This window comes from Taudactylus pleione, unplaced genomic scaffold, assembly GCF_031769625.1.
Source record: "Taudactylus pleione unplaced genomic scaffold, aTauple2 ptg000100l, whole genome shotgun sequence".
NCBI lineage: Eukaryota > Metazoa > Chordata > Amphibia > Anura > Myobatrachidae > Taudactylus > Taudactylus pleione.
The window spans coordinates 8,200,089-8,228,047 of NW_028284502.1; the positions used below are offsets into that span (position 1 = coordinate 8,200,089).

Consider the following 27,959-nt stretch of genomic DNA (forward strand, 5'->3'; position numbering starts at 1 on the left):
GAGCGGGCGCAGCTATGGCATGCTTTGGGCACCATGGCTCCATGCTACACCTCTGCTTACAGTGGGCCTCATTTATCGATGAGTTTTAAGCCGAATACACACTACACAATGTGCTAACGAAATTGCCCCGACGTGTGGAAGCGCGCTTTGTCAGCGACATAGTGGGTACACACTGGCCAATGTGGACGATATGTCGGCCCACATACTGTCTAGTGTGTAACCAGCTTTATCATATGCAACGAGGGATAAAACTCACTGTGTATGATAATGGTGCTCCAGCCAATCACTTCCAACTGTCACTTGTTCGAAAAATGACAGTTGGGAGCTGATTGGCTGGAGCACCATTTATTATAGGCAACTACTCGTTGATAAATGAGGCCCATTATATGTAACCCAGGTGTGGGTACCTATGTGACCTACCAGCATACCCTTAACACAAGAAGAAGAAGCTTAGGAGGACAGAATGCTGGTACAGTAATTGTCCTGACACCGAGCACACACCGACGCCGCCTGTCTCCCAACCGGAACTGAATGTGCAGGGCGCTTGTTGTGTGGGGTTTGTATAACAGTGAACGCCGCTGGAAGCGTTTCTGCAGTAAGATACTTCCGGTCTCTCCAGCAGCTGCAGACACAACAGTATTATAGGAGGCTACACAGTATCCAGCGGCCAGTGTGTGTGTGCCGTACAATAGTAAGTGGGTGCTTGTTCTTAGTAGCAGGTACTCGTCTACAGTAATTTACATACTATTGTACTGTTAGTACAAGCACTACATCAGTACATAGCAATCAGCACTGTAACAATCACATAATGAACAACATGAATTATATGTAAGACACTGAAGCCAGATTCAATAGTCTATCAATCATATATTTATCTATATATCATCTATCCTATCATATATCTATGTTCTATCTATCTATATCTATCTATCCTATCATATATCAATCTATTCTATCATATATCTATCTATATATCATCTATATCCTATCATATATCTATATATCTGTTCTATCTATCCTATCATATATCTATCTATGTTCTATCTATCTATATCTATCTATCCTATCATATATATATATCTATTCTATCATATATCTATCTATCTATCTATCTATCTATCTATCTATCTATCTATCTATCCTATCATATATCTATCTATCCTATCATATATCTATCTATATATCTAAGTTCTATCTATCCTATCATATATCTATCTATCCTATCATATATCTATCTATTCTATCATATATCTATCTATCTATAGAATTCCACCCAGCGGCACTCAGGACGACTTGAAATAAGCACTTTACAGCCCGCTCTTTCTTATCAACGTATCTATCCTATCATATATATCTATATATCCTATCATATATCTATCGATCCTATCATATCTATCTATGTTCTATCTATCTATCCTATCATATATCTATATATCCTATCATATATCTACATCAGTACACTACATCAGTACATAGCAATCAGCACTGTAACAATCACATAATGAACAACATGAATTATATGTAAGACACTGAAGCCAGATTCAATAGTCTATCAATCATATATTTATCTATATATCATCTATCTATCCTATCATATATCTATGTTCTATCTATCTATATCTATCTATCTATCCTATCATATATCAATCTATTCTATCATATATCTATCATATATCTATCTATATATCATCTATATCCTATCATATATCTATATATCTATGTTCTATCTATCCTATCATATATCTATCTATTCTATCATATATCTATCTATCTATAGAATTCCACCCAGCGGCACTCAGGACGACTTGAAATAAGCACTTTACAGCCCGCTCTTTCTTATCAACGTATCTTTAATAAGGTGCGGGTTTTTAGAAGTGGAGAATTTGCCCATAGCAACCAATCAGATTCTACTTAACATTTATGTAGCACCTTCTAGTAGATAATGGCTAGAACCTGATTGGTTGCTATCTGCAACATCTCCACTTCTGAAATCCAGAACTTTAGTAAATATATACCCCAATGTGTTGTTTTCTGTGTGTATTATATCGGACCCCTTTTTTCCCTGCCAGTGGCGCGGTGGTATAATGAATAGCATTGGAGTCTCACAACATTTGGTCATGGGTTTCATTCCAACTATGTTCTTATCTGTGAGGAGTTTGTAAGTTCCACACGTGTTTGGGATGCGGTCACAATCCCAACCGTGGAGATTCTGGAGCACAGAATGCTGACACCGGGAGCCCGAGACCTGTCAGAATCCCACTGATGGAGTCCTGACTGCCGGAATCCAAAAGATATGTAGTGGGGTTAGGGGGAGGGTTAGTGTTAGGCACTAGTAGGAGGGTTAGGTTTGGGGTGCGGGCAGGAGAAGGTTAGGTTCAGGCACTGGGGGGGGGAGGATTAGGATACCGACTGACAGGTGTCGGTATCCTAACCCTCTCAGGTTGCCGGCGTTGGGAATCTGACCGCCAGGATCCCGTACCCAGCCTTTAATATGGCTTACCTTCAAAAGTATACTGGTAGTTTCATTGGCTTCTGACAAAAATAAACTCTAGTATGTATGTGTGTCCCTGTGGTAGGGAATATAGCTTGTAAGCTCCACTGGGACAGGGACTGATGTGAATGACCAAGTATTATTTATAGAGCACCGCGTAATATGTGTCCGTTATACAATTGTTAATAAATAAAATATATATTTCAACTACAATCAGTACATTTAATGCAGTTAGCAATCCTGTCTATAAGTGCGGGTTCAAAGTAAATCATGTTTGGGGAGGGTTATTACAGGTATTAGATGCTTGGCAAATGTGTATGTATCGGTCAGGGGGTAACAACACACAGCTATCTAGAGATATCATAAAACTAGTCTGCAAATTACTGCAAAAAATAATACAATATTATGGCAACATCCCACAGGTCAGATATTCCCTGCCCACCACCGTATAAGGGTAATTATACTTGACAATGGTGACCTGTCTGAACAGCAATAAAGAGTTTGTGGTTCCCTCTGGTTAAATATAAGTTTAGCTGTAATAATACTGTAGCAAGAAATGTTTTTATATATATATATAAATAGTGTGCAGCCAAATCTTTTAAGAGTGTATTTTTAGATTTATTGACTGTGTATGACATAATGTAAATTCGGCTTCATACAAACGTGTCATAGCGTGACGTAAAAATGGCAACGTCAGATTACTTCTGAGGTGAAAAAGTGGGGACATAGTAATATTACACCACAATGAACAGTTTTCTATATATACCCTAATGCCTTAGGTATATACTATGGTAAACGGGCAAGAAGAAGAGGCCAATTTCCCCCATTTTTGCCCCCCTCTCTGTTGCTTTGTGTAGCCTCTTCCCCTACCAGTGCCGTGAGATGGAGGTGGAGCACACAAATATGGTAATTACATTTATAATCGCTCTTTGTGTCCAGTTTTGGGGCAAAGCTCTATTGTATGTAAAAAACAAAACAAAAAACAAGTCTTGCATATGTTGTCACTCTCTTCCAGAAAGAGGTGGAACGTTGGCCTTATGTACACCCATAGTGATTTGTGAAATATGAGGGACTTGGCACTAGTTCCTTGTTTGCATCATCTGCCTCAATTACCCCAAACAGGTCATGTTTTAAGGATTTCTGTCTGTGGAAACAGATGGTGTATAATTACTGACTCACATCTGCATGATTAAAGAACGCTAGGGGAAACCTGACCTGTTTGGGTTACATGAGGACTCGAGTTGAGAAACACTGATCTACATGCTTCATTAGCAGTTCACATTTTCTAGATGTCCTAGCTGAAGCACAGGTGTGTTTTGCACTTTCAAGATGGGCATTCACTATACAATTTTCTGTCAGATATCTGTCCAATCTGGCTGGTTGGATTGAAAACCTGGTAATGTATGGGAGCAAATGACAGTAGATCATATGGTTTTAAACACTGAAAAAAGGACAAAAAATTGTTCAAATTGGTTAATTTGTGTGTTTTAACCAATTTGTCTGAACGACCATTTTTGGCTATTTTCCAGTGTTTGTGACTAAATGGTCGATTGTCATTTGCTCCCATACATTACCAGGTTTTCAATCCAACCAGCCAGATTGGACAGATATCTGACAGAAAATTGTATAGTGGATGCCCAGCGTTAGAGGTCCCTGAGGGCTGGAGTTTGGAGAGAGACTGCAGTGCTACATTACACTTGTTAGTGGAGTCTAGACAGTTCTACAAGTTGTCGATACTATGCAGAACTTTAATACATGCCAAAATACAAAATAATGAAATTGAGTAATTGGTTTGCTGCAGTAAGTGGGAGTGAGGTGAAGCAATACAAATGCTGTTTGCTAGCTTTGTTAATGAACGGAAGTTTGGTATTTGAGCTATAAATTGAGATATGGGGGTGGCATATGCAGTATAGAGCACAGCAGCTAATAGTTCCCACTTTGCAGATGAATTTCCAAACAAGTTGGGCTTAGCTGTCAATGGGTCTCTGTGCTGTATTTCTCAGACGCAGCCCTCTCACTCTCCACACACACACATATTTGCAAGAGCAGATTTAATTTCTTTTTCACTTGCATCTAAAACCTGAATGATATTTAATAAACAGCAGCAATATAAAATAATGACTTGTGCATCATGCATTCCGACCTGCCAAAAACGTGAATAATTCATGTTTCATAGTACATTTTATATATAATTAAAAGGTGTGACTTTTGCTTTGCTGCTAGGTAGTGAATCATGCCAGCGCCAGAAAATCCATTCTCTCTCTTCTGAATTCATTAATTCATTTGTCTGCTCATTTCCTTGACGTCCTGTTTGATGCTGGTTAATTGGAGAGGTGATTAATACTGCAACCAGTTTGGAAACTGTTTGAAAATGAAGCCAAGTTTTTTTTTTTTGTTTTGCTAACATTTAAGTGTAATATTTTCAATTTGTAAATTCCTTGTCTAGGATATGGTCTGGCCGGAGACTTTGTGTCAGTTGGCAAATGAACGTTATTTTATAAGTTTGAACTATTATCCTGATTTCTGTGCAGAACACACCGAATAAAAATCCATAATAAAGACCATTTAAAGCTGTAGAGGGCAACATCTTTCTTATGGGCACAGAGTAATTGAAGCACCAACATTCGCCTGTTCAGTTATAGTGACGTGGGTCCTGCGATCCGTTTCCACAGAAAAATTGCACAGCGGTTTTCATTTGCAATTCTATTCTAAATTCCTGTACCATTTTCCCAATCATACAATGCAGCACCTTTGTTACACGCCTTCCACTGAATAATAATAATGCACTTTCAGGGGTTTAAATTGTATAATTTGGCAAAGACATACCAGTTTTCAGGTGATTTGCTCTAAAAAGCTCAAATTTGAAATGATGTGGGACAGGTATGTTGAGTTGTATTGATGCGAGAAGAGTTTTTGAACTTAAAGCTTGTTTAAAAACACTGAAAAATCACATTAAATCCGTTTCCTGTACCCCAAAATACTGTAAAGATTTTCATTTGCTGAAAAACACTTTCTGGTTATAATTTTTCCACCATTAATAGTGATCACTCTAGGTCTGGCACCAGACCTAGAAAGGACACTCTATCATGCGTTCCCAAAAAAGGGGCGTGGTCATGAGAAAAGGGGGCGTCTTTAAGGTGTTCTCCATTTTCATCACTCTTTGGGGCGTGGCCAGCACTTACGGACATGCCGGGCTGCCCCCAAGTTCTCTCTATGTGAATAGATAATGTGCACATGCGCACGGCATCTATTCACCTGCGGTGATCGATGCACCGCTATTTTTCCCACCCGTGGGACACTACGGCTTGTGGGTGGGGACGGCACCCGATATGATGTTTTAGCAGGGCGGCGCCAAAAGGGCAGGGGGCATTCTGCCCTTTAGAAATCGAGCAGGGCGTGGCGCCCCGCTAAAACAGCCTAGCGGGAACGCTGATTAAATAAAAAAAATATTTATACTAATCAACCATTTGACACCTTTTAAGAAGCTCCAATACTGTGCTTAAGGCCTGTAACACATACTTGCCTACTTTTGAAAAAGCGTTTCAGGGAGATTGTGAAAGCAACACCTATGAATGTGCGTTAAACTGGATGTGTACTGCTATATCTGAGAGACGTGTCATACATCCCAATGTAAATGAGCCCTTTAGCAGTTAGTAAGAATACACACTGATACTTTTCAGAGCTTGCTCATGCATTGTGTTTTACAAGGGGGTTCCCTAGAAGTGCCAAGAGAAACCTTATTAGCTATAAGGATCATTGTGCCTTATAACCAGTGCAGGGAAATGACACCAATTATACAATCTGATGTATAGATCTCTGATTTATATTTTTTCCCAAGTATATAACCGCTACATAATGGGTGGTAAGGTGCAATCAGGGAGATTTCTAGACTTTTTCAGGGAGATTACTACTATGTCAGGGAGTCTCCCTGACAATCGGGGACAGTTGGCAAGTAAGCAGTAACAGTCTTCTACATGGTCCTGCTATCTCAGTTCTTACTTTTTTGGTGATTAGGCTAATGTTCCCAACTTTATCATGCACTTTTCCCAGGTTGCTTTTTGCAGAATTATACAACATCACAGCAATGCTTACGAATTGCCATTTCTAGTTGGATTTCACAGGTGCACACATTGTAGAAATAAGCCACGATGTATGCAGGTTTTATGCTGTGAATTTACTTTCACAAAATTGCTTGGGAGGTTAGGGTTAGGCACTCTCCTAGGAGGGTTAGGTTTAGGGTGCGGGATGGGGGGGGTTAGGTTTAGGCACTCCTGGGGGGAGGTTATGGTTAGGCACTAGGGGGGAGGTTAGGTACCCCTAAGAGAGGATTAGTGTTATGGGGGAGAAGAGAGGGTTAGAACTTACCTTAGTGGGGATTTTCAGCTTTCTGCCTACCTGCGTCGTTATTACATCCGCCGGGCTTAAGTATGACGGTATTTCATACCGATTCCTTTAAAGCATTGGGTGGACTCGCCGATGCCTGCCTGTCGCAGGCTTACATATACCCCATAGTATTTATTTTTCAATAATCCTTTATATTTTTTAACGATTTTGCCAATTATTTTGCTGGGTATACTTTAAACGCTGATCAATTAACTACAGGAAATAAGATTTTAATCATTTGGCAGAGAACATATAGTCAGGTGCATAAATATTGGGACATTGACAGAATTTACATATTTTGGCCTCTATTCACCACCACAATGGCTTTGAAATGAAACAAATGAGATGTGCTTTAACTGCAGACTTTCAGATTTAATTTGAGGGTAATTACATCCAAATCAGGTGAACGGTGTAGGAATTACAACGGTTTCTATATGTGCCTCCCACTTTTTAAGGGGCTTTAGCCCCATGTCGGGATGTAAGTGTCGAGAATTCAGCGTGTGGGATAGCGCCCACCGGTATCCTGACTGCATCCTCTATTTTTAATATTGAAAATTTTTACAGTAAAGTCAGTCTCTACTGTGTGCAATTCTTGCTATATGTTATATCTGTAAGCTTAAAAAGAACATGAGGCAGGTTCAGTTTAACACAAGTTACCATTCGGCACCTCGCACTGCGCATTTATCTGCCGGTTACGGTAGGCAGATTCTGCTTAAACCTCGATAGCCTATCCTGTACAACAGTTTGGGAAATGAAGGCTGATATCGGGCAAGGTCATACACTGAAACTATGAGAATCTGCACATCCTGGCTGACCTAACATATAAAAAGAACATAAAATACTTGCATAGCATTCTCCTTGGACATCTAAAAGTGCATAGTGCCTATTGGTTACTCACAATTGTTGCAATAGTTGGTGTGCTTCTCTGTAGCAAGACATGCACCCTAGTTAGTGCCTTACATGTCTGTTTCAGATCGCTACACAGATGCACCAACCTCCAAACCTGGACCCCAGCATGACGTTCAGATACTCCTGCATTGGCCCTCCCTGGCTGTATTAAGTATGAGGGGCAAGCTCTATTACTAATTAATCTGTGGCTTAGGTAAGACATAAATAAACCCTTGCAGGGAAAACCATTAGTGAAATGTCACAAGTGTGAGGCTGAGATGGGTGACGTGACCTGTTTTTTCTGCTGCACATGTCCAAGACAAGACTGAAGGTACCAACCATGCATTATATAAGTCAAGAGTTCTTGTGTAACCTATGAGGGTTAATAGTAATTATCTTTCACTGCTAGTTTCTTATATTGCTTTAAAAATATGCATATCCCCTAGCTACATATTCTCGAATGAAAGAGAAAGATGACTCACTGTCTACTGTTAAATCCTAATTGTAAATGTATAATTGAATTTCTGCTGTTAACTTTTCTTTAGTAATTTAATTTATTAGCCTATTTATGTGCTTTCTTTTTTTAACCTATTCCCTATCAAATGGGGCTTGCAGAAATGATGTCTTTGATACAGACACTGTACAGTTTTTGCTTAACCAGGAATGGAAACCCAGCATGTTTATTGGGATAAATGGAATTATGAGATTGAATAAATTTCTGTCTGAGTGAGGAAGGAAAACTCCAATATTATCTGATTTTAGAATATAAAACTTTATAAATGTCTAAAGAAAAAAATCAGTATACTCTTCACTTGAACCTTTATGATGGCGCCTGACTAAAACTTCTAATGTAAAATATTTAAGCTGTCTGTATTGTATAATGGTATCTGTATTGTATATATCTGCTGCTAGAATGCTCTGTGTTTTGTATAGGTCTCTTTTTTGTTTGTCACAAATACCAATAATAACATTATTTATATAGCACTTTTCTACAATAGGACTCAAGGTTCTTTAGATGTGCATATAATACGAAAACCATTAACATAATACAGTCGCTTAGATTTGCAGAAAATACAGAAACCATGAACATAATACAGAGGTGAGGCAGCCATTTTAGGTCATCAGTTTAAAGATTATTATTTTTACCATGAAGCTTCAGGACGAGGCAGATATTCTAGGTGCACTACATAGATTTATGATGGGCAGAATAGGCAATGCCAAGCAGAGATGACACAATGGAAAGATACAAAATACTAGGTGATATAAAAAAAATCATCAGAACCACGCATTGTTCATCTTACAAAAGAGTGCAACAGGCAAGGCAGCCATCTTGGGCACACTACACTGTGCTAGATAAGCAATACATGTATATAAGTCTATAAAGATAAAAATGAAAAGCAACTTACAAGATTTCCACTGCATAAATAGTTCCAAGGGGATTTTTTACTAAGGGTTGAGATGTAAAACCTGGTGCTACCAAACCTGTTTATGGTTGAAATTTAATAGGGCAATACATTCTTCTTCAGTGTCCATAGGGATCCACAGGGATAACATGGGGTGTGTGTGGTTGGAGTGATCCGGGCACCAAACAGTCAAAGCTTTAGCTCCCAGGGAGCATCGGTCCTCCGCCACATAGACCCCAGCCACAGGCAGACAGTTTTACTTTTGGTGCCGGCAGGACCAGTCGCACCTTTAGAGAGGAGGACTGCTCTGGCAGCCCCAAGCTTTATTTTTATGAGTTTGTTTGTTTTATTTATTTATTTTTTATTTTTTTGTTTATACAGTCCTGAAAAGTGGACATGGGATCCTAGAAGGCACTCTAATCCTTACCCTTCTATGGAGACAGGCTGTTCGGTGCAGAGTTGGACAAAATCGTGGCTACCGTGGAAGCCTCAAAATCTGCCTTTCTGCCATCAGCAGCTGTCCCTAAGCCTAAGCCATCCTCTTCTCGTTCCTTTCGCCCCCAGGGTAAGGCAAGAGGACAGCCTTTTCCCAGGCAGTCTAGTTCTCGCAGGACCACCAAAACACTATCCAAGCAGTCTTGGTCGGCCAGACGTTCAGCTTCCAAGTCTGATGACAAACCCTATGCCTGATGGGGAGGGCCTCCATCCTAGAGTGGGAGGCCGACTTCTTAAATTTTTTGACTCTTGGCGTCAAACAACAGATGCCTGGGTCTGAGAAGTGATCTCTAAAGGGTACGCCTTCACCTTCCTGAGGCATCCTCCCCAGCTATTTTTTTGTACATGTCCCCCATCAGTCCCCATCAAGGCCCTGGCCTTCCAGGAAGCCATTCACTCCCTGCTGCATTCAGGTGTGATAACACCGGGTTTCTTCGGCTCAGCGAGGAACCGGTTTTTATTCCACTCTTTTTATTATTCAGAAGTCGTATGGTTCTCATCGGCCTATTTTGAATCTCAAATGCCTCAACAAATTTATCCGAGTGCCCAAGTTTCGCATGGAAACTCTACAATCAATTGTACTAGCATTGGAGCCTGGGGATTTCATGGTTTCTCGGGACATTCAGGATGCATACCTGCATGTGCCTATTATTCCAACCCACCAAAGGTTCGTATGGTTTGCTGTCCTGCAGCAACATTACCCATTTCGGTCTCTGCCTTTTGGTCTGTCAACAGCCCCTCAGGTCTTTACCAAAATAATGGCAGTTATGGTGGCCCACCTCAGGCGCCAGGGAGTCAGAATCTTGCCATACCTAGACGACCTCTTACACATTCACCGGTTGTGTTACGTCATCTTCAGCTGGCTGTGGACTCCCTGCAAGCACACGGCTTGCTCATCAATTGGAAAAAGTCCTCCCTATCTCCTGACACAGAGCATGGTACATCTGGGGGCACTCCTCGAATATGAAGGAACTTTCTGCCAGTGGACAAAATTTTGGCACTGCACTTGCGTGTCCGCAACTTGATCCACAATTGGAAGGTATCCATTCACTCAGCAATGCAGGTCCTGGGGTCCATGGTATCCACCTTCATTATGGTGGAATACGCCCAGTTCCACTCCAGGCCCCTTCAACTGATTCACTCCCTCTGGAACGGGCAGTATCGTCTTATCCGGTCACAGACAATCCTCTTCTCTCTGGAGGTTTGGCTTTCCCTCTCATGGTGGCTACAGACATCCCTTCTGGATTCCAAATTGGGAACTTCTCGCTACAGATGCCAGCCTTCATGGATGGGGCACGGTAACCAGTCATAATACCTTTCAGGGATGATGGAGAACCCAGGAAATTCGCCTGCCCATAAACATTCTAGAGCTGCGAGCAGTGTACAGAGCGCTCGCTCTGGCACAAGATCTTATCTGGGGCAGGCTGTTCCATATCCAGCAAAGTTGGTCAGCCATGCGGGAAGTAGCACACATCCTGGTCTGGGCCGAATGTCCTCTCCGGCAGTCCGGCAGTGTTCATCCCTGGAGTCCGCGGACTTCCTAAGCCGTCAGGACATACACTTCGGAGAGTGGGCTATCCACCCGGATGTATTTCAACTCCTGGTGGACAAATGGGGCCTGCTAGACATGGGCCTCACGTCACAACCACAAGGTCCCCAGGTACGGGCCTAGGACCAGTTACCCCTCAGCTGCCTTCGTGGAAGCTCAGGCAGTGAGGTGGGACTTCAATCTCGCATACCTCTTTCCTCCAATCTCCCTCCTCCCGTGGGTTCTGTGAAAGTTCAAGCAAGAAGGCGGAATTGTGTTACTAATAGCCCCAGCCTGGCCCAGGCGCCATTGGTTCACCGACCTAAGGAGTCTCTCCATAGACACTCCTTTTCCACTTCCTCTATGGCCGGATCTACTGTATTAGCGCAAGGTCCTTGCCTGCAATCGGTGCTACCTCGTCTATTTTTGACAGCGTGGCTCTTGAGTCATCCCTCTTAAAAACCAAGGGTTTCTCTCGCTCTGTGGTACAGACAATGCTTAGGGCAAGTAAGCCTTCCACAGCCCGCATCTATTACAGAGTTTGGCACTCTTACTTTCAATGGTGCTCCCCCAGAGTCTATGACCCTACGGTTTTTAGGGTTTCCCGTGTGCTTGCCTATCTCCAGGCTGGGTTAGACCTTGGCCTCCCTTAAAGGGTTTCTGCACTGTCAGTCTGGTTCCAGCGAAGGATCGCTCCCCTGCTTGATGTTAAAATATTCTTTCAGGATGTTCTCCACCTTCAATTTCCCTTTGTCCCTCCAGTGGCCTTGTGGGATTTGTCATTGGTTCTCAGGGCTGTACAGGCTCCTCCATTTGAACCTCTAGACTCAGTAGGCCTCATGTGGCAGACAGCGAAGACTCTCTTTCTCCTCGCCAACTCCTCTGCCCGCAGGGTATCTGATTTGGCAGCGCTCTCCTGTCGCTCCCCCTTTTTTATCTTTCATCCAGACAGAGCTGTCCTCCGTACCCGGGCTGGTTACCTCCCTAAATTTGGTATCCCGGTTCCATTTAAATGAAGAGATTGTGGTTCAGTCCTCGGATCTCTCTGCAGGAGGAGCCTCTCTGGATGTGGTTCGTGCTCTTCAAATCGATGTGAATCATACTAATTCCTTTAGGAAATCAGATTCTCTATTTGTGTTGTATGGCTTTCACAAGCGAGGCTGGCCAGCTAACAAATAGACCCTGACTCAATGGCTCCGCATGGCAAACTCTCAGGCCTACACGCAAGCCGATCTTCCTGTTCCAAACAGGGTTACAGCAAATTCTACTCTGTCTGTGGGACCCTCGTGGGTGGTTCGATGTGGCGCTTCTGCTGAACAATTGTGCAAGGCGGCCAAGTGGTCTTCCGTCGACACCTTTCTTAGGTTCTACACCTTTGACACCTTTGCCTCTTAGGATGCTTCCTTTCGGCACCGGATTCTCCTTTCTGCTCAGGAGCATCCCGCCCTTAGGGGAGACTGCTTTAGGACATCCCCACGGTATCCCTGTGAATCCCCATGGACCCTGAAGAAGAAATTAAGAGTTTTATGGTACTTACTTTTGTTAACTCTATTTCTTTGAAATGTTCACAGGGCGCCCACCCTGACGCATCTGGCTTCAATGGGTATTTTACTCTTGGTCACTGATTCCCTCATCTTTTGTGACAGTGTTTCTTGTGTATATTGTTCTTCTGTCTCCTCTTTCTTGCTCCTGCCTTGGGCTTGTTTACAGAACTGTGCCTGTGGCTGGGGGCGGGGTATCCTGTGGCTAGGGGTGGGGTATATGTGGAGGAGGACCGGTGCATCCTGAGAGCTAAAGCTTTGACTGTTTGGTGCCCGGATCACTCCAACCACACACACCCCATGTTAGCCCTATGGACTTCGAAGAAATAAAGTTAACAAAGTTAAGTTTACCATAACTCTTAATTTTGCTAGCTATTAAAAGCATTGCCCTTTTAAATTGTAGGCATAAACCCAAACGGAAGCACCGTGAAAGTACCAGGCGAAGCAGCTGCCTTGTGTGCACTTCATATGTTACAGTGAACAATTCATAGAAGTGTAACTTGCAGTTAAGAATGGGGCCTATTTTTCTAATTTTTGTTCCCCATTTTTTTTTTTGGTGGTGGGGTACAGTACATACATCCTAGTGATGCCAGTTGTGGGCTGACCAGTTTGGGACTGGTTAACGGTATGGCAGGGGACCCGTTATCCACCCCCCAGCTGGTTCAGCTTAATGATGGTTATTGGAAAGTAGGGGAAACCTTACGTCGTTTCTTTCCCCCTATTTTCCAATATCAGCCTAGACTCAGAGGTTCAGGGCTGAATACTGATTGGCTCGTTAGATTCATTGTATAGCTGGGATATTTGTGTAAAAAAAAAAAAAAAAAAAGGTCAGTTGCGGTATGGACTGTTACCAATTATGACACAGGTCCCTAAATCATTTAAAAAAATGAAAAGTGCACTAGATTGAAGTGGAGAATGGTATTGGGGAAGTATGAATGGGGAGGATGGTGGAATAGGTCATTAATAATGGTTAACACACTGCAAAATGAGTGGGGGCAGAATGTAATAATAGAATGTATTGTTTACGGGTGTGGTATAAGAGATAGACAAAAATTAGTTAGACAATGTCTAGATCTACCCCAGTTGTTAGACAGTCAATAGATCGACAGGTACAAAAGGTTGACAGGTACAAGATGTCGACACACTATAGGTCGACATGTAAGAAGGCCGACAGATACAAAAGGTCGACATGGAAAAGGTCGACACGAAAATGGTCGCCACATTTTTTTAAATGTTTTTTTTTTTCGTAAATACCATTTGGCCCCTTACGGGTTCGCTTCGCTCGCCACGCTGCGGGCACGGTGGCTCGCGTCGCTCGCCACATGGATTTATTCCCCCTCCATGCCCACTTGGATGGTAGGGAATGACGTTGGATGGTAGGGAATGACGTTGGACACTGGCTCATCTTAAGTGCCTAAACCTAAACCTGTCGATCTATTGACTGTCTAACAACTGGGGTCGATCTAGACATTGTCTTTGTCTATCTACAGTCTGGCACAAATTGTATACAGCTACTTTAATGCTTTTTTTTTTTATATATTGGTCTCTATTTTTTGTTACTAGAATGTTCTCTGTATTGTACACCGATTAGCCATAACATTAAAACCACCTGCCTAATATTGTGTAGGTCCCCCTTGTGCAGTTCTGGCAAGACATGGTATCCTCAAGACCTCTAAAGGTGTCCAGTGGTATCTGGCACCAAGACATTGGCAATAGATCCTTTAACCACTTAACTGGCTGATTATTTCCCCCAAAACCGCCCCCAAGCCCACTTCTAAATAATTATAATGTGGGGCTATACCATCTTTACATTTGTTGAAACTGTACAAAGTCTCCCTAAAATAAATGTTTTAAACTGCACAATGCAAGAAAAAGAAGACAATGGAACAGGTGAGATGGATGAATGTATTATGTAACAATTTTCTGACAAAATACTTTTTTTAATGGGTGAAGGTGACCAGGGATCATAGTAATAATGTTGGTAGTCCTATCTTTCACTGTAAATATCTGTTTCTTCTAAACGTAACATAACACCTTCATCCATTCGCTTCTTCAATTAGTAGTATTGTAAATTTACTTTAAAATCAAAACATCAACTTATTTTTATGTAGTCATTTGCCAGCCTCACATTTAAGACTGATTTCACCAAAAATGGAAAGTTTTTAGTTTTCGGTGGAATGCCGTTCGATATAAATGCAGAATATTAGTTGCCGACAATATGGTCTGTCGTGCTCCTTGTCCTTTTTTTTCGGTCGGGGAAGGGCGGTGTTGTTCCTGCAGGTAGCTTGTTGTAGATGTACAACACATTCCTTGCATGAACAAAGCATTCCTCAGCAGGGTCTTAAAGGACATCCCATAGACCAGGGATGGGGAACCGCAGGACGGGGGCCGTATGAGGCCATTTGGTCTGGCTTTCGGAGCCTAGAATGGCCCTCTGCAGCCAAAATCTATGCAGCAGGGCCGCTTGGAGCGTCCTTAGGATGCTTCAGACCCTCACACTGCTGCCCTTACAGCTCCCCGGAGCATCCTCGGGATGCTCCGGGCATTGCTGTAATCACCGGCGATTGTGGTCATGCCCCTGTATGACATCACACGGAGGGGGCGTGGCCTGCACCAGGTTCGCAAATAATGTTATTTACAGTATATCAAAATGTCTCTCGGTGAAATAAAGGTTCCCCACCCCTGCCATAGACAGAGGCAATATTTACGCCTGCCCTGCCCAGTTTTTTTTAAGCTACGCAGCAGACAAGGGCGGACCTGGCAAATCGGGTGTATTTCTGGATCCCAAGCAAACTTTATTCTGAATTATTCCTCTGAAATATAAATACAAAAGCTACTCTGTGGACCCTTGTTTGGATAGATCCTTCATATAGGATTTCTCTTTGTTTCCATTTCATTGTTCAAAGTGGGCTAATTTCATTACTTATAAGAAATAATAATTCTCCTAGTTTCATGCATGTAAAATAAATAGCAGCAATACACGGGGCTCGAATCTATTGATCGCGAAGTAAATGGCGCCGGGTGGGAGCTCCCGGCGCTGTTCAATTCAGCGCGCTGTTAAGGATTTCTTCTCGCACCTTTCCAGGGGTGCGAGCAGAAATCCGACAAAAGTACAGTGCGCGATGCTGCTTTCTGCCCTTAGCTCCGGGAAAACAGCATCGCGTCGGGAAGTTTAGTCAGAGAATGCCTGTTCTTGCAACTAAACACCCTGTTTAAGGCAGGAGGGGTGGGAGAACCGGTATTCCCCGACCTAACAGCGTGCAGAGTTGAATCGAGCCCATAGTAGTAATAACAGAATTATTTATTTGTGGATGATAGTCTATATATGTGGACTTTTATAGAAATGATTCAGACAGTAGATAGTGAAGTGGGTGATGTGACTACAATGGGAACACATTTCTCCTGGAGACATTATGTGAACAAGCATTTTCCATGCTGTGTGGTACCCTGTTGATCTTTCCCTATTTAGTGTTACCACTTAATAAAAGCAGTGTTTGGGTGAACATTGTGATCAATGCACCATTATTATTTATTTATTTATTACCAGTTATTTATATAGCGCACATATTCCGCAGTGCTTTAAAGAGAATATTTGTTCATTGACATCAGTCCCGGCTCCAGTGGAGCTTACAATCTGTATTCCCTACCACATCCGCACACACAATATGGTTAATTTATGTTGGGAGCCAATTAACCTACCAGTATATTTTTTGGAGTGTGGGAGGAAACCCATGCAACTACAGGGAGAATATACAAACTCCGCACAGGTAGGCCCGTGGTGGGATTCGAACCCACGACCTCAGTGATGTAAGGTAGTAATGGTAACCATTACACCGTCTGTGCTGCACCATATGAAGGATGATCGATATCATTGATTCCCCAGTAGAAATATGATCCATCTGTAAATACCGCTGTCCATACTACACCAATACTGTATATAACAAAATATATTTTTTTAAACTACTGTTCCCAGTCGGGAATGTTAACAAACCATGTTCATGAATTTGTGTGCTTATATTTTGTTTCTGTTCTTTTCTTTCTTGGCTGTCTGCAGTACAATGTATGCCCCACTAAGACGAGCGATTTGTAGAACATTCCGCAGATTCTCCATTGTGGAGACGAGGAGGTTCCAGCATTCAGTGACGTCGTCAGAAGCACACAGTGAAAGAGCCATCCACGTACCAGTAATGGTTAATGAAGTCATCAGCTGCTTGTGTCCAAAAGAAGGACAGGTTAGTTGGGCCCTTCCTCTCCTGCTTAGTATCCGAGGAAAGGATGTCATTTACTATTTTGTTTCAAGTTCTGTTAATGATATAATAGCCAAGTAGATCCAAAATTGATATTTCTTTGCAATTTGAAAATTGGTTATGTATAGATGGCCGAGAAAGATGTTAAATCTACGTCCTTGGAAAGGCCAATATTGACACCAGCATTTTCTATAGGGTAATGCACCTCCCACAGCTCCTCTTTTCTAGGACCTCCTCTGATCCATGGTAAGAGCCATTCCATTGTTTCTAATGCTGGGTACACACTGGCAGATATATTGGCCGATCAGTTGATCGGCCAGGATATCGTGTGAACGTCAGCCAGTGTGTACCAGAGAGATGTCTGTGAAAGTTGTCGTTCAGAGACACATCCAATGGCAGATATATCTGCTCATCGTACTGTGTGTACGGGTGGTCAGCCGACCGCCCACACACTTGATGTAGAGGCCGCTGGGGAAGGGGGCACGTTGGGACCTGCAGCCAAATGACCGATGATGGTTGTTCAGTGTGTATGGACAACCATCATCTGCAGATCAGTTGATCTGCAGATATATCTTTTAGGTGTGTATCCAGCTGTGGCTCCTATTTATCAACATCTGGTGATAATGATTTTTATATCTTTGCTTATCGCACAAATAAAAGGTTTTATTACCGCAATTTACAGAGGAAATATCGCTGGAGTAGCAGAAGTGATGCCCCGCTGCACGTTGATACTGGCAGCAGCGAGGGGGGCTTATCGCCTTGGGGCTCAGTCTTGTATAAATTTGCGTATTTGTAGCCTGGCTTTGCTGGTTCACAAATGTGCATTGTATACTTTTAAGATGTGCCACTTGCACCAAGAGTGCAACTGCTAGTTAATCTTAATGTCATTAGAGATTGCTGATATGCCAGGAGAGCTTTGTGTGTTGCTGTCAACTGTTTCAGCCTTTCTTATGGCCCTTACTTCAAACAATCCCTTCCTTACACTAATGTACAATGGCCCTGATTCAGAGCCGGACGCTCTGAAAGAGCGCTCGCTCTGAATCGGGGCGTTTTGTTTTTTTTTGGAGCGGCCTCCTGGACGCTCGCATAGCTGTGGGTGACCACCCACAGCTATTGCGAGTGGCCAGGATGATGGTCGTGATGGTCAAGACCATCGCGACCATCGGGCTTGCGATGAGACCCTTGTGGTGGGATCTCGTGGCCGCAAGCCCCAGAGAGCTTCTGGCACTAATAGAGCCGGAAGCTCTCCCACTGACATCACTGGTGATGTCGTTGGGGCCGCCCACAAACGGCAGGCGTTCGCATGGGAACACCTTTGTTTGTGAAGCCACCCGCACGCCACCCGCACGCCTCCAAAACGGTGCGAGCTGTCGATCAAAATCGACAGCCATCCCCTTTTGGTGCGAGACCCGGAGCGACGGAGTGCCCGTCGCTAGCCGGGTCTCGCGCATGCGCGCGTCGGAGGCGTGCGCATGCACAGTGGCCTAACATCGCCCCGCTCGCGAGCCGGTCTGAATCAGGCCCAATGTACGAGAACGGTTTCATTTTATTACATGCTTTTTGATCGTATGTTATTCGGGAAAACATCTGCATTTTTAACTTTGTTTCTTTTAATTATACAGAAATTGACAAACTGAACATTTTACGTGCTTGCAATATTTGGTTCTATGAGGGACGAAAAATGTAATTACATCAAACACATATATTAACCTTAATCATTCATAAATCAAAGTGACGTTACTTCTTCTACTGTTACATTTTATGTGCACAGTTATCGTCTTCAGATGTCTATTCCCTCTGTCTCTCTCTCCTCCTCTCTTTCTGTTATTTTCTATTTCTCTTATCAGTGTTTGATTTTATCATATAGATTACCCTTGCATTACTTTTTTTCTTCAATGGGTTGTAGGAGCCACAGAAGTACATTGGATAGTACTGTGGCCCCTAACTGATCAACCCCATCAACTTTGGGCCCTGGGCCAGCCCACACCGCTCCTTTTAACTTTGCAACAATAAAACCAGCACCCGCTGAGTGCTCCAACCTTTCAGACTGTACTGTCTTTCGAAAGACAGTAAAGTCTGAAATGTGGGAGCTGCTTTTATATTGGTACAGTTGCTGTAAGTCCGTGGAGTGCTGCCCTGACAGCGTTTGCTTGATGTATAGAAGTCGGCAAAGTGCCGTCTGTACTTGCACTCTATAAATTATATATGTGTGTATATATAGTGTTCATTCTAGCACCCTGCACCTGTCACAACCTGTGCAGTTTGCTCTGGTATCTCAAAAGTGTATGTATGTGTATATATATTACATACAGTGCATCCGAAAAGTATTCACAGTGCTTCACTTTTTCCACATTTTGTTATGTTACAACCTTAATCCAAAATTGAATAAATTAATTTTTGTCCTCAAAATTCTACACGCAAAATACCCAATAATGACAACGTGTAAAACATTTTCTGAGATTTTTGCAAATTTAATAAAAAAAAACAAAAAAAACTACGAAATCACATGTACATAAGTATTCACAGCCTTTGCTCAAGCTTGGCACACCTATCTTTGGGCAGTTTCGCCCATTCCTCTTTGCAGCACCTCTCAAGCTCCATCAGGTTGGATGGGAAGCGTTGGTGCACAGCCATTTTCAGATCTCTCCAGAGATGTTCAATTTGATTCAAGTCTGGGCTCTGACTGGGCCACTCAAGGACATTCACAGAGTTGTCCTGAAGCCACTCCTTTGATATCTTGGCTGTGTGCTTAGGGTCGTTGTCCTGCTGAAAGATGAAACGTCGCCCCAGTCTGAGGTTGAGCGCTCTGGAGCAGGTTTTCATCCAGGATGTCTCTGTACATTGCTGCATTCATCTTTCCCTCTATCGTGACTAGTCTCCCAGTTCCTGCCGCTGAAAAACATCCCCACAGCATGATGCTGTCACCACCATGCTTCACTGTATGGATGGTATTGGCCTGGTGATGAGCGGTGCCTGGTTTCCTCCAAACATAACGCCTAGCATTCACGCAAAAGAGTTCAATCCTTGTCTCATCAGACCAGAGAATTTTGTTTCTCATGGTCTGAGAGTCCACCAGGTGCGTTTTGGCAAATTCCAGGCGGGATGCCATGTGCTTTTTACTAAGGAGTGGCTTCCGTCAGGCCACTCTACCATACAGGCCTGATTGGTGGATTGCTGCAGAGATGGTTGTCCTGGAAGGTTCTCTTCTCTCCACAGTGGAATGCTGTAGCTCTGACAGAGTGACCATTGGGTTGTTGGTCACCTCCCTGACTAGGGCCCTTCTCCCCTGATCGCTCAGTTTAGACAGCCGGCCAACTCTAGGAAGAGTCCTGGTGGTTCCGAACTTCTTCCATTTACGGATGATGGAGGCCACTGTGCTCATTGGGACCTTCAAAGCAGCAGATATTTTTCTGTACCCTTCCCCAGATTTGTGCCTCAACACAATCCTGTATCGGACGTCTACAGACAATTCCTTGGACTTAATGCTTGGTTTGTACTCTGACATGCACTGTCAAGTGTGGGACCTAATATAGACAGCTGTATACTTTTCAAAATCATGTCCAAGCAACTGAATTTACCACAGGTGGACTCCAATTAAGCTGTAGGAGCATCTCAAGGATGATCAGTGGAAACAGGATGCACCTGAGCTCAATTTTGAGCTTCATGGCAAAGGCCGTGAATACTTATGCACATGAAATTTCTTAGTGTTTTTTTTTTTTTTTTATTATTAAATTTGCAAAATTGTCAGTATTGTGTTTAGAATTTTGAGGACAAAAATGAATTTATTCCATTTTGGAATAAGGCTGTAACATAACAAAATGTGGAAAAAGTGAAGTACTGTGAATACTCTCTGGATGCACTGTATGTATATGAGTATATATGTATATGAGTGTGTGTGTATGTGTGTGTGCGTGTGTGTATACATATATATATATATATATATATATAATCTCATACAAACTTGGCACTCACTTTCTTTTCAAACTGTATTTCCTTTGAATACAGTGAATGTTAGTTAGTTGCAATAATTTGTCAAGGTGACCAACCACTTCACACTCTTCCCATCTGGCCAGTCCCTAAACTGGCTCTCAGATATATGATCTCTGTTCTCTGCCACATTTGGCTCAAGCCAGCACACTAATTTTAAGGATGAGTATGGGTCCTAGCTTAAAGAGACAGAGACTGGCCAGATGGGAAGACCGTGAAGTGATTGGTCAGCTTGACACATTTTTGCAATATTTTTGATCTAACATTCCCTGTATTCAAAGGAATTACAGTTTGAAAAGTGAGTGAATGCCGAGTGTATATGATATTTTTATGTAGATGGTGTAGTCTTAAACCAAGAGCACCTCAGATGGTTGAGTGACGTGGATTAAGCCCGTTGTTTGTTTAAATTTTGTGGTCACATTGGCTAGGACACCCTGCTTTTCAAATTTAAGTTAAACTTTGTCAGTTTATCCCCAGGTGCTTATTAACAGATATCCCTGGGTGTGGTCCAGTCTCTTTAAGCCAGTACCCGTACTCCTCTTTAAAATTAGTGCGCTGGCTTGAGCCAAATGTGGCGGAGCAAAGATCATATATCTGAGAGTAAGTGTAGGGACTGGTTAGATGGAATGACTGAAGTGGTTGGTCATCTTGACAAATTATTGCAATATTTTGGAACTAACATTCACTGTATACAAAGGAATTACAGTTTTGAAAAGTGAGTGAGTGCCGAGATTGTATGAGATTTTTCTGTAGAAGTTGTGGTCACATACCAAGGGCACCCCAGATGATTGAGGTTGAGTGCCATGGATTAAAAAAATAAAAAAATAATATAGATGGGTACTACACACAGCGCTACACCCACAGTATTCTGATTGTCCGAATAATACAATGTAGGAATTCTTCCATGAGTACACTTTCCAGAGTTTGGCGGCAGCTGAACGTTCTCCAAAGGGACCGTCGTTGTACCGTCCCAAATGTTTTTATGTAAAACTAAAAGTGAAAGCACAGCGCCTCATAGTGTAGTATTTTTATAATTATGTGGATAATCAAATATAATAATTATATGCCCGTACCATAAGGATTATATGTCAGCTCATATAACAAATCTCTCCTGAAACTCCACCCCGGTATTTCTCCCCGCCCAGCTGGTACCAGGGTATGAATACTTCAGTATATTGCCCGTCAGGGTCACCAATTCATCATATATTCAGAATTCAGGGGGAACATAAACAGAAAGAAATACTCTCATGGTGCAGTATCAACACATTTGTTGCATACACCCCTTAAACCACCAGGATAAATTCACTATTACATTAAAAATACTTTCAGAATCGCTTATCTTATGTGTCTCAACCCAGCTGGATAAAGTGCTTGCGTCACACGTCACCCCGTCCTCAACGCGTTTCGTCCCTTACGCTCTACAGGCTGGACTTCATCAGGAGGATGTCCCTAGGTAATCCTTTCTCCTATTTATACCCCTCAAGTGTTAATTACACTGATCATAAGCAGCGTTTCTGGCGCCGCCATTACTACATGCACTGCACGTGCGCAAGGTCTAAATCCTGTGATGACATGCTGGGATCCGGGCGCCGCCATTTTGAATGCTGGCACGCGCAGGTCTCTGCCTTACTGCTTTATTAGCCTGGCGGAGGTTTCATAACTGGCACCGGCGCTGCTGCGTCTCTCTCTGCCATCCGCCTGGCTCTAATAGGGCTTGACCGCACTCTAATCTTAGTCGGTTTTACAGAGGTAATATTCTATTGAGCTCTCCGTGTCAATGTATAAATAAAGTCATGTGATCTGTTGCGGTGGCCATTTTCTAATGGATAATTTTTGTCCTTATATTCCGCCATTTTGGCATGGATTTTTCATAATATCAGTGACATACACAGCTTAAGCCTTCCATTCAGGAATATTTACAAATACTGACATAACACCTAGGGTTTATATTACTTATACAGATATATTAGATTACCAATATGACCTATTTCAAAAGTGCAATATGCAAATAAATAACATGATTATATAAATACCTCTAATATATACAATAAAAGATTATAATGCAATTCTGCACATAAATAGAATAAAATATTTAAAATTTCCAATATATTGCAGTTAATAGTCTGGGTGTTTCTCATATACATAGGGAGAGTTAATACATTTATTATAAAAAGGATATAATTTCAAAGGATTCATTTAGTCCATACGGAACCATAGTATTTAATGTGTAGATCCAATACATCTCCTTTGCGAGGGTTTTCTCTCTCTGGGCCTGATTCAGACCCGGTCGCAAGCGCTGTGCGCTCGCAACCGGGTCAATGGTGGGCCGGTGCGCACGACGGAGCCGGCTCCGTCGTGCGCATGCGCGAGACCCGGATAGCGACGGGCACTCCGTCGCTCCGGGTCTCGCAAAAAAAGGGGGCGAGCTGTTGATGTTGAGTGACAGCTCGCCCCCTTCGGTGGGCGGGCCAGTGGAGTGGCTGCCCAAACGGAGGCGTTCCCATGTTAACGTTTCCCGTTTGGGGGCGGCCCCACTGACATCACTCGTGATGTCAGTGGAGAGATTTCGGCTCTGTTAGAGCCGAAATCTCTCTGGGGCTTACAGCCACGAGACCCTACCACAAGGGTCTCGTCGCAAGCCCGATGGTCGCGATGGTCTTGACCATCGCGACCATCATCATGGCCGCTCGCTATAGCTGTGGGTGGTCACCCACAGCTATGCGAGTGGCCAGGAGGCCGTTCTAAAAAAAAAAATAGCCGGCCCTGATTCAGAGCGAGCGCCTCTGAATCAGGGCCTCTGTCCCCTCCACTTTCTCCCAACCGTACCGATTCAATTGCTTTGAAAGTTTAAACTTGTAGAGTCTGAATTATGATACTTTATAAAGTGCTTGGGTACTGAATGATTGTCCAACTTGTTTTTAATACTACGAATGTGTTCCTGTATTCTTATTTTAAGATTTCTCAGAGTTTTACCTATATATTTTAAGTGACAGGAGCACTCAAGTTGGCATATGACCCATGATGTTAGGCAATTCATTAGATTTTTATTTTAAAAAATTTAGAATCATTAAAATTATAAAACCTATTTGTTATTTTACCTTGAGAATTTGCATATATTACAGGTATTGCACTTATATAATATAATTAGTTTTGCTACCTGTCCCTACAGACCAACCTGCTACATTGTTACTTATGCTGGGCATACACTGCCAGATAAAATGTCTGTCAGACCGACAGACATTTAATCTGGCCGGCTGCCAGCCGCAGATTCCGCGGCATACACTGTGAGAGAAATCTCACAGTGTATCAGCCCGACATCCACGCTCCGCCCCCGGGGGAGGAGACATTTCCCTGTTCCTTCCGTAGGAAGGAACACAGGAAATGTCTATCTGTCGGCTGCGCTGGGCATACACTGCCCGATGCGGCCAACAGTTACCGGGTAAATATTGCCCGACCGAGCAATATTTAACCCTCGGTCGCCCCCCCCACGCTACAATTATCGCGACGATCCGCCGATATCGGGCGGATCGTCCCGATAATTGTAGCGTGTATGGCCAGCATTGTTTTATCTGTTTTGACTTTTGATACTGTTGCAGTCTATGCTTTCATTGATAGGGCTCTGTGCTGACTTTCTGTTTACAGAGATAAATGTACTTGTGAGACTTTACAACAAATCTGAAGATAATTTTTTCTCATGGGGGGTATCCACTTAGCGATTTAAGCAAGCGATTGCACGATAGCGATGTCGTTATCGTGCAATCGCTTGCAAATCGCGCATGCATCTGGCATGTTTTGGACAGAAGCGACATGCGATGCGAGTGCCCGCGGGTCGCTTCCAACATTGCCCATACATGCAGGTGAACCTGACGATCTCGTCAGGTTCTGCATGTGCGGGGATGAGGGATGCGCCAGGACTGAACGAGTGAACGTTCAGTCTAGGCACATCACTAGACATACAAACGACAGCACGATTGCAATGTCGTAATCGTGCTGTCATTTGTATATCGCTAAGTGGATACCCCCCGTTAATGATTGATCTTGTTTCAGGTTACAGTTTTACCGATGCAAATTATTTTTACTTACAGCAGGGGTCTTCAACCTTGGCCCTCCAGCATGCACTGCCATAGTTTTAGCATGCTGTTATATCAAAAAGTGGCATTGCATGCTGGGATGTGTAGTTCCATAGCAGCTGGAGGGCCAAGGTTGAAGACCCCTGACTTACAGCCTTAATATTTTTCAAGGGATGATGTACCTTGTTTTTTTATTTTTAACGGTACAGGTTCAGTCTCCCATATCCAAATATTCCGAAATACGGAATTTTTTTGGCTTGAATGAGATAATGAAACCTTTGATTTTTGATGGTTCAATGTACACATACATTGTCTAAGACACAAATTATTAAAAATATTGTATAAAATTACCTTCAGGCTGTGTGTATAGGGTGTATATGAAACATAACTGAATTTTATGTATGTACACAAACTTTGTTTGAGCCACAAAATTATTGAAAATATTGTTAAAAATGACCTGCAGGCTGTGTATAAGGTGTATATAACACATAAATGCATTCTGTGTGTATATTGGGTCCCATTCACAAGATATCTCATTGATATGCAAATATTCCAAAATGCGGAATATTCCGTTATCCAAAATACCCCTGGCCCCAAGCATTTTGGATATCGGAGACTCAACCTGTACTAAGGATGTTCTTTCACAAATGATGCTAAATATGGTGTAATAATTAGGAGTAAGCCCGACAATGAAGACCGTCCCTGTGGGACTAATCTAAGTGTAATGGTGCATAAAATACATTCCTAATTGTGAGCTGTGTCTCAAGGGTGTAGTTAATTGACCTTTATATAAATGTGTGAATTTCCATTTTAATTTAGCAGTATCATGCAAACAATTTTCACTCCTTGTTTTCCACAATTAAACAAACTGTATGTTATGTTAATAGGGTGTCTCCTACTTCAATTTAAATGAGAATCGATTGCAGTTTATACATTCGCTTTTTAACGAGCTGCCATCATACTTTATACTTTCTGATTCGCTTATATATGTAAAAACTGCCCACAGATCATGCTTGCTTGTTGCCGTAGGAAACCTTTTATTTTTTTTTTAAACATGCAGCCAACTATCAGTATCCTCATTTGGGCCATTCCATTCCATGTTCCATATGTGACACTGTAAAAAAAAATGTGTAGCTGTGTATCATTTGAGTATTCAACATAGGTTGCCAAGTTAAATTATAGCTCGTAAGGTGCATACAAACGTAACGATTATTTGAACGATTTAACTATAACGACGTTATCGTTCAATCGTTGAAAAAATCGTTCAGTTTCTGAGTTATAACGATGAACGATTATCGTTCATGCACGTTCCTGTTTGTAGTTCATTCTGACTGACCAACTGAACGATTTTCATTAAGGGAAGTTTCAAAAATCGTTTGTAGTTCAAAAAATCGTTCATTACACTTTAAAAAATCTGACAGATAATCTGACAAAAAATCGTTCATAAAATCGTTGGTAACAAAAACGTTGTGTGTGTATGCAGCTTTACTCATGGGTTTTGTTAAAAAAAAAAAAAAAAAAAGTCTATCAAAGAGTTGAGCTGAATTATCAAGTAGAAGTCTCCTTTATGGTCCGTACGTGACATGGTATGGCCTATTTAGGGGATGATTCTCAGTCGGACTTATTTCTTTTCATGGCGGAAAAATAACAAGTTTTAGTAAACAGCAGCCAATTTATGCATATTTGCGTATCTCCATCTGATTGTGAGTCGGATGGTTCTTTGCCGAACCTCGCTTTGCGTGAAAAGGGGCGTTAAATGGTGGTAACTATGGGCTGACAATGCGATCGCACAGAAGTGTTCTGCATTGTGTGAGTGTCATTGGAGTGTGGCTACAGATGTGTACTCATACATCTAGCCTCGAAACGCCAGGTCCCGTGCCACTCTGCTAGCATCGGGTGTCTTTTTTTGCCGAAAATGCGTTGAAGTCTCAATGCGATTAGACTAGGACGCACCAGCAGACTCTGCTTATTAATGTGATATGTGACACTTGTATATCTGTGTGCATCTGAGTCTGTATATGAACCACAACGGAACTTGGAATGAAAAAAGCTGCGGCCTCTACATTGTAGCACTTTGTATACAGATTCAGAGACTCAGTCGTACACAGATATACAAGTGCCTCATATCAAATTAACCAGCACCAGGGGCTGGCTGGCAACTTTTAGCCTGGGGGGCAAATGCATGCAGGCGGCCCTGGCAGAGGAGTAGCGTGTGTGTCCGAAGAATATGCGTGCTACGGTGCCCCCCCCCCCCCTCCAGTGTTCCAGGGAGGAGGCGGGTCCATATGGGATTAATGTAAGGTAAAAATAAAGATTAGGGCAGCCCCCTGTCGTAGTGCCCATATGCAGTGCCCCTGTGTGCCACAGGAGAGAACACCCTTATGCAGGCCTCCAGTAGTAGTCCCCCCCCCCTTGTAGTGCCCCCAGTAGTAGTAGTCCCCCCCTTTGTAGTGCCCCCAGTAGTAGTCCCCCCATTTGCAGTGCCCCCAGTAGTCCCCCCCTTTGTAGTGCCCCCCCGTAGTGCCCCCAGTAGTAGTCCCCCCCTTGTAGTGTCCCCAGTAGTAGTAGTCCCCCCACTTGTAGTGTCCCCAGTAGTAGTAGTCCCCCCCTTGTAGTGTCCCCAGTAGTAGTAGTCCCCCACCCCCCTTGTAGTGCCCCCAGTAGTAGTATTCCCCTTATAGTGCCCCCAGTAGTAATCCCAAGTAGTAGTAGTCCCCTCCCCCTTGTAGTGCTCCCAGCAGTAGTCCCCACTTGTAGTGCCCCCAGTAGTAGTAGTCCCCACCTTGTAGTGCCCCCAGTAGTTGTAGTCCCCCACCCCCCTTGTAATGTCCCCATTACTAGTAGTCCCCCCTTTGTAGTGCCCCCAGTAGTGCCAGACACCCCCCCTCCCCAGTAGACACACGTAATATAAAAATAAAATAAAAAA

The 27,959-nt window shown here is 42.9% G+C and overlaps 1 protein-coding gene across 2 annotated transcripts in view; it reads left to right on the forward strand.

The window, feature by feature from the left end:
* Positions 1–426: 426 nt before the first annotated feature.
* The window catches only part of METTL15 (methyltransferase 15, mitochondrial 12S rRNA N4-cytidine), a 230,647-nt gene continuing 203,114 nt past the window's right edge, over positions 427–27,959 (forward strand). The window contains exons 1-3 of one of the 2 annotated variants that reach the window (XM_088470478.1): positions 427–691; positions 7,848–7,976; positions 16,784–16,961. In XM_088470478.1, the coding sequence (XP_088326604.1) occupies positions 16,788–16,961 (174 nt within the window). In that variant the 5' untranslated portion in view covers positions 427–691; positions 7,848–7,976; positions 16,784–16,787. The remainder of the gene's footprint in view (positions 692–7,847; positions 7,977–16,783; positions 16,962–27,959) is intronic. The other variant, XM_088470477.1, reaches the window with a different exon arrangement.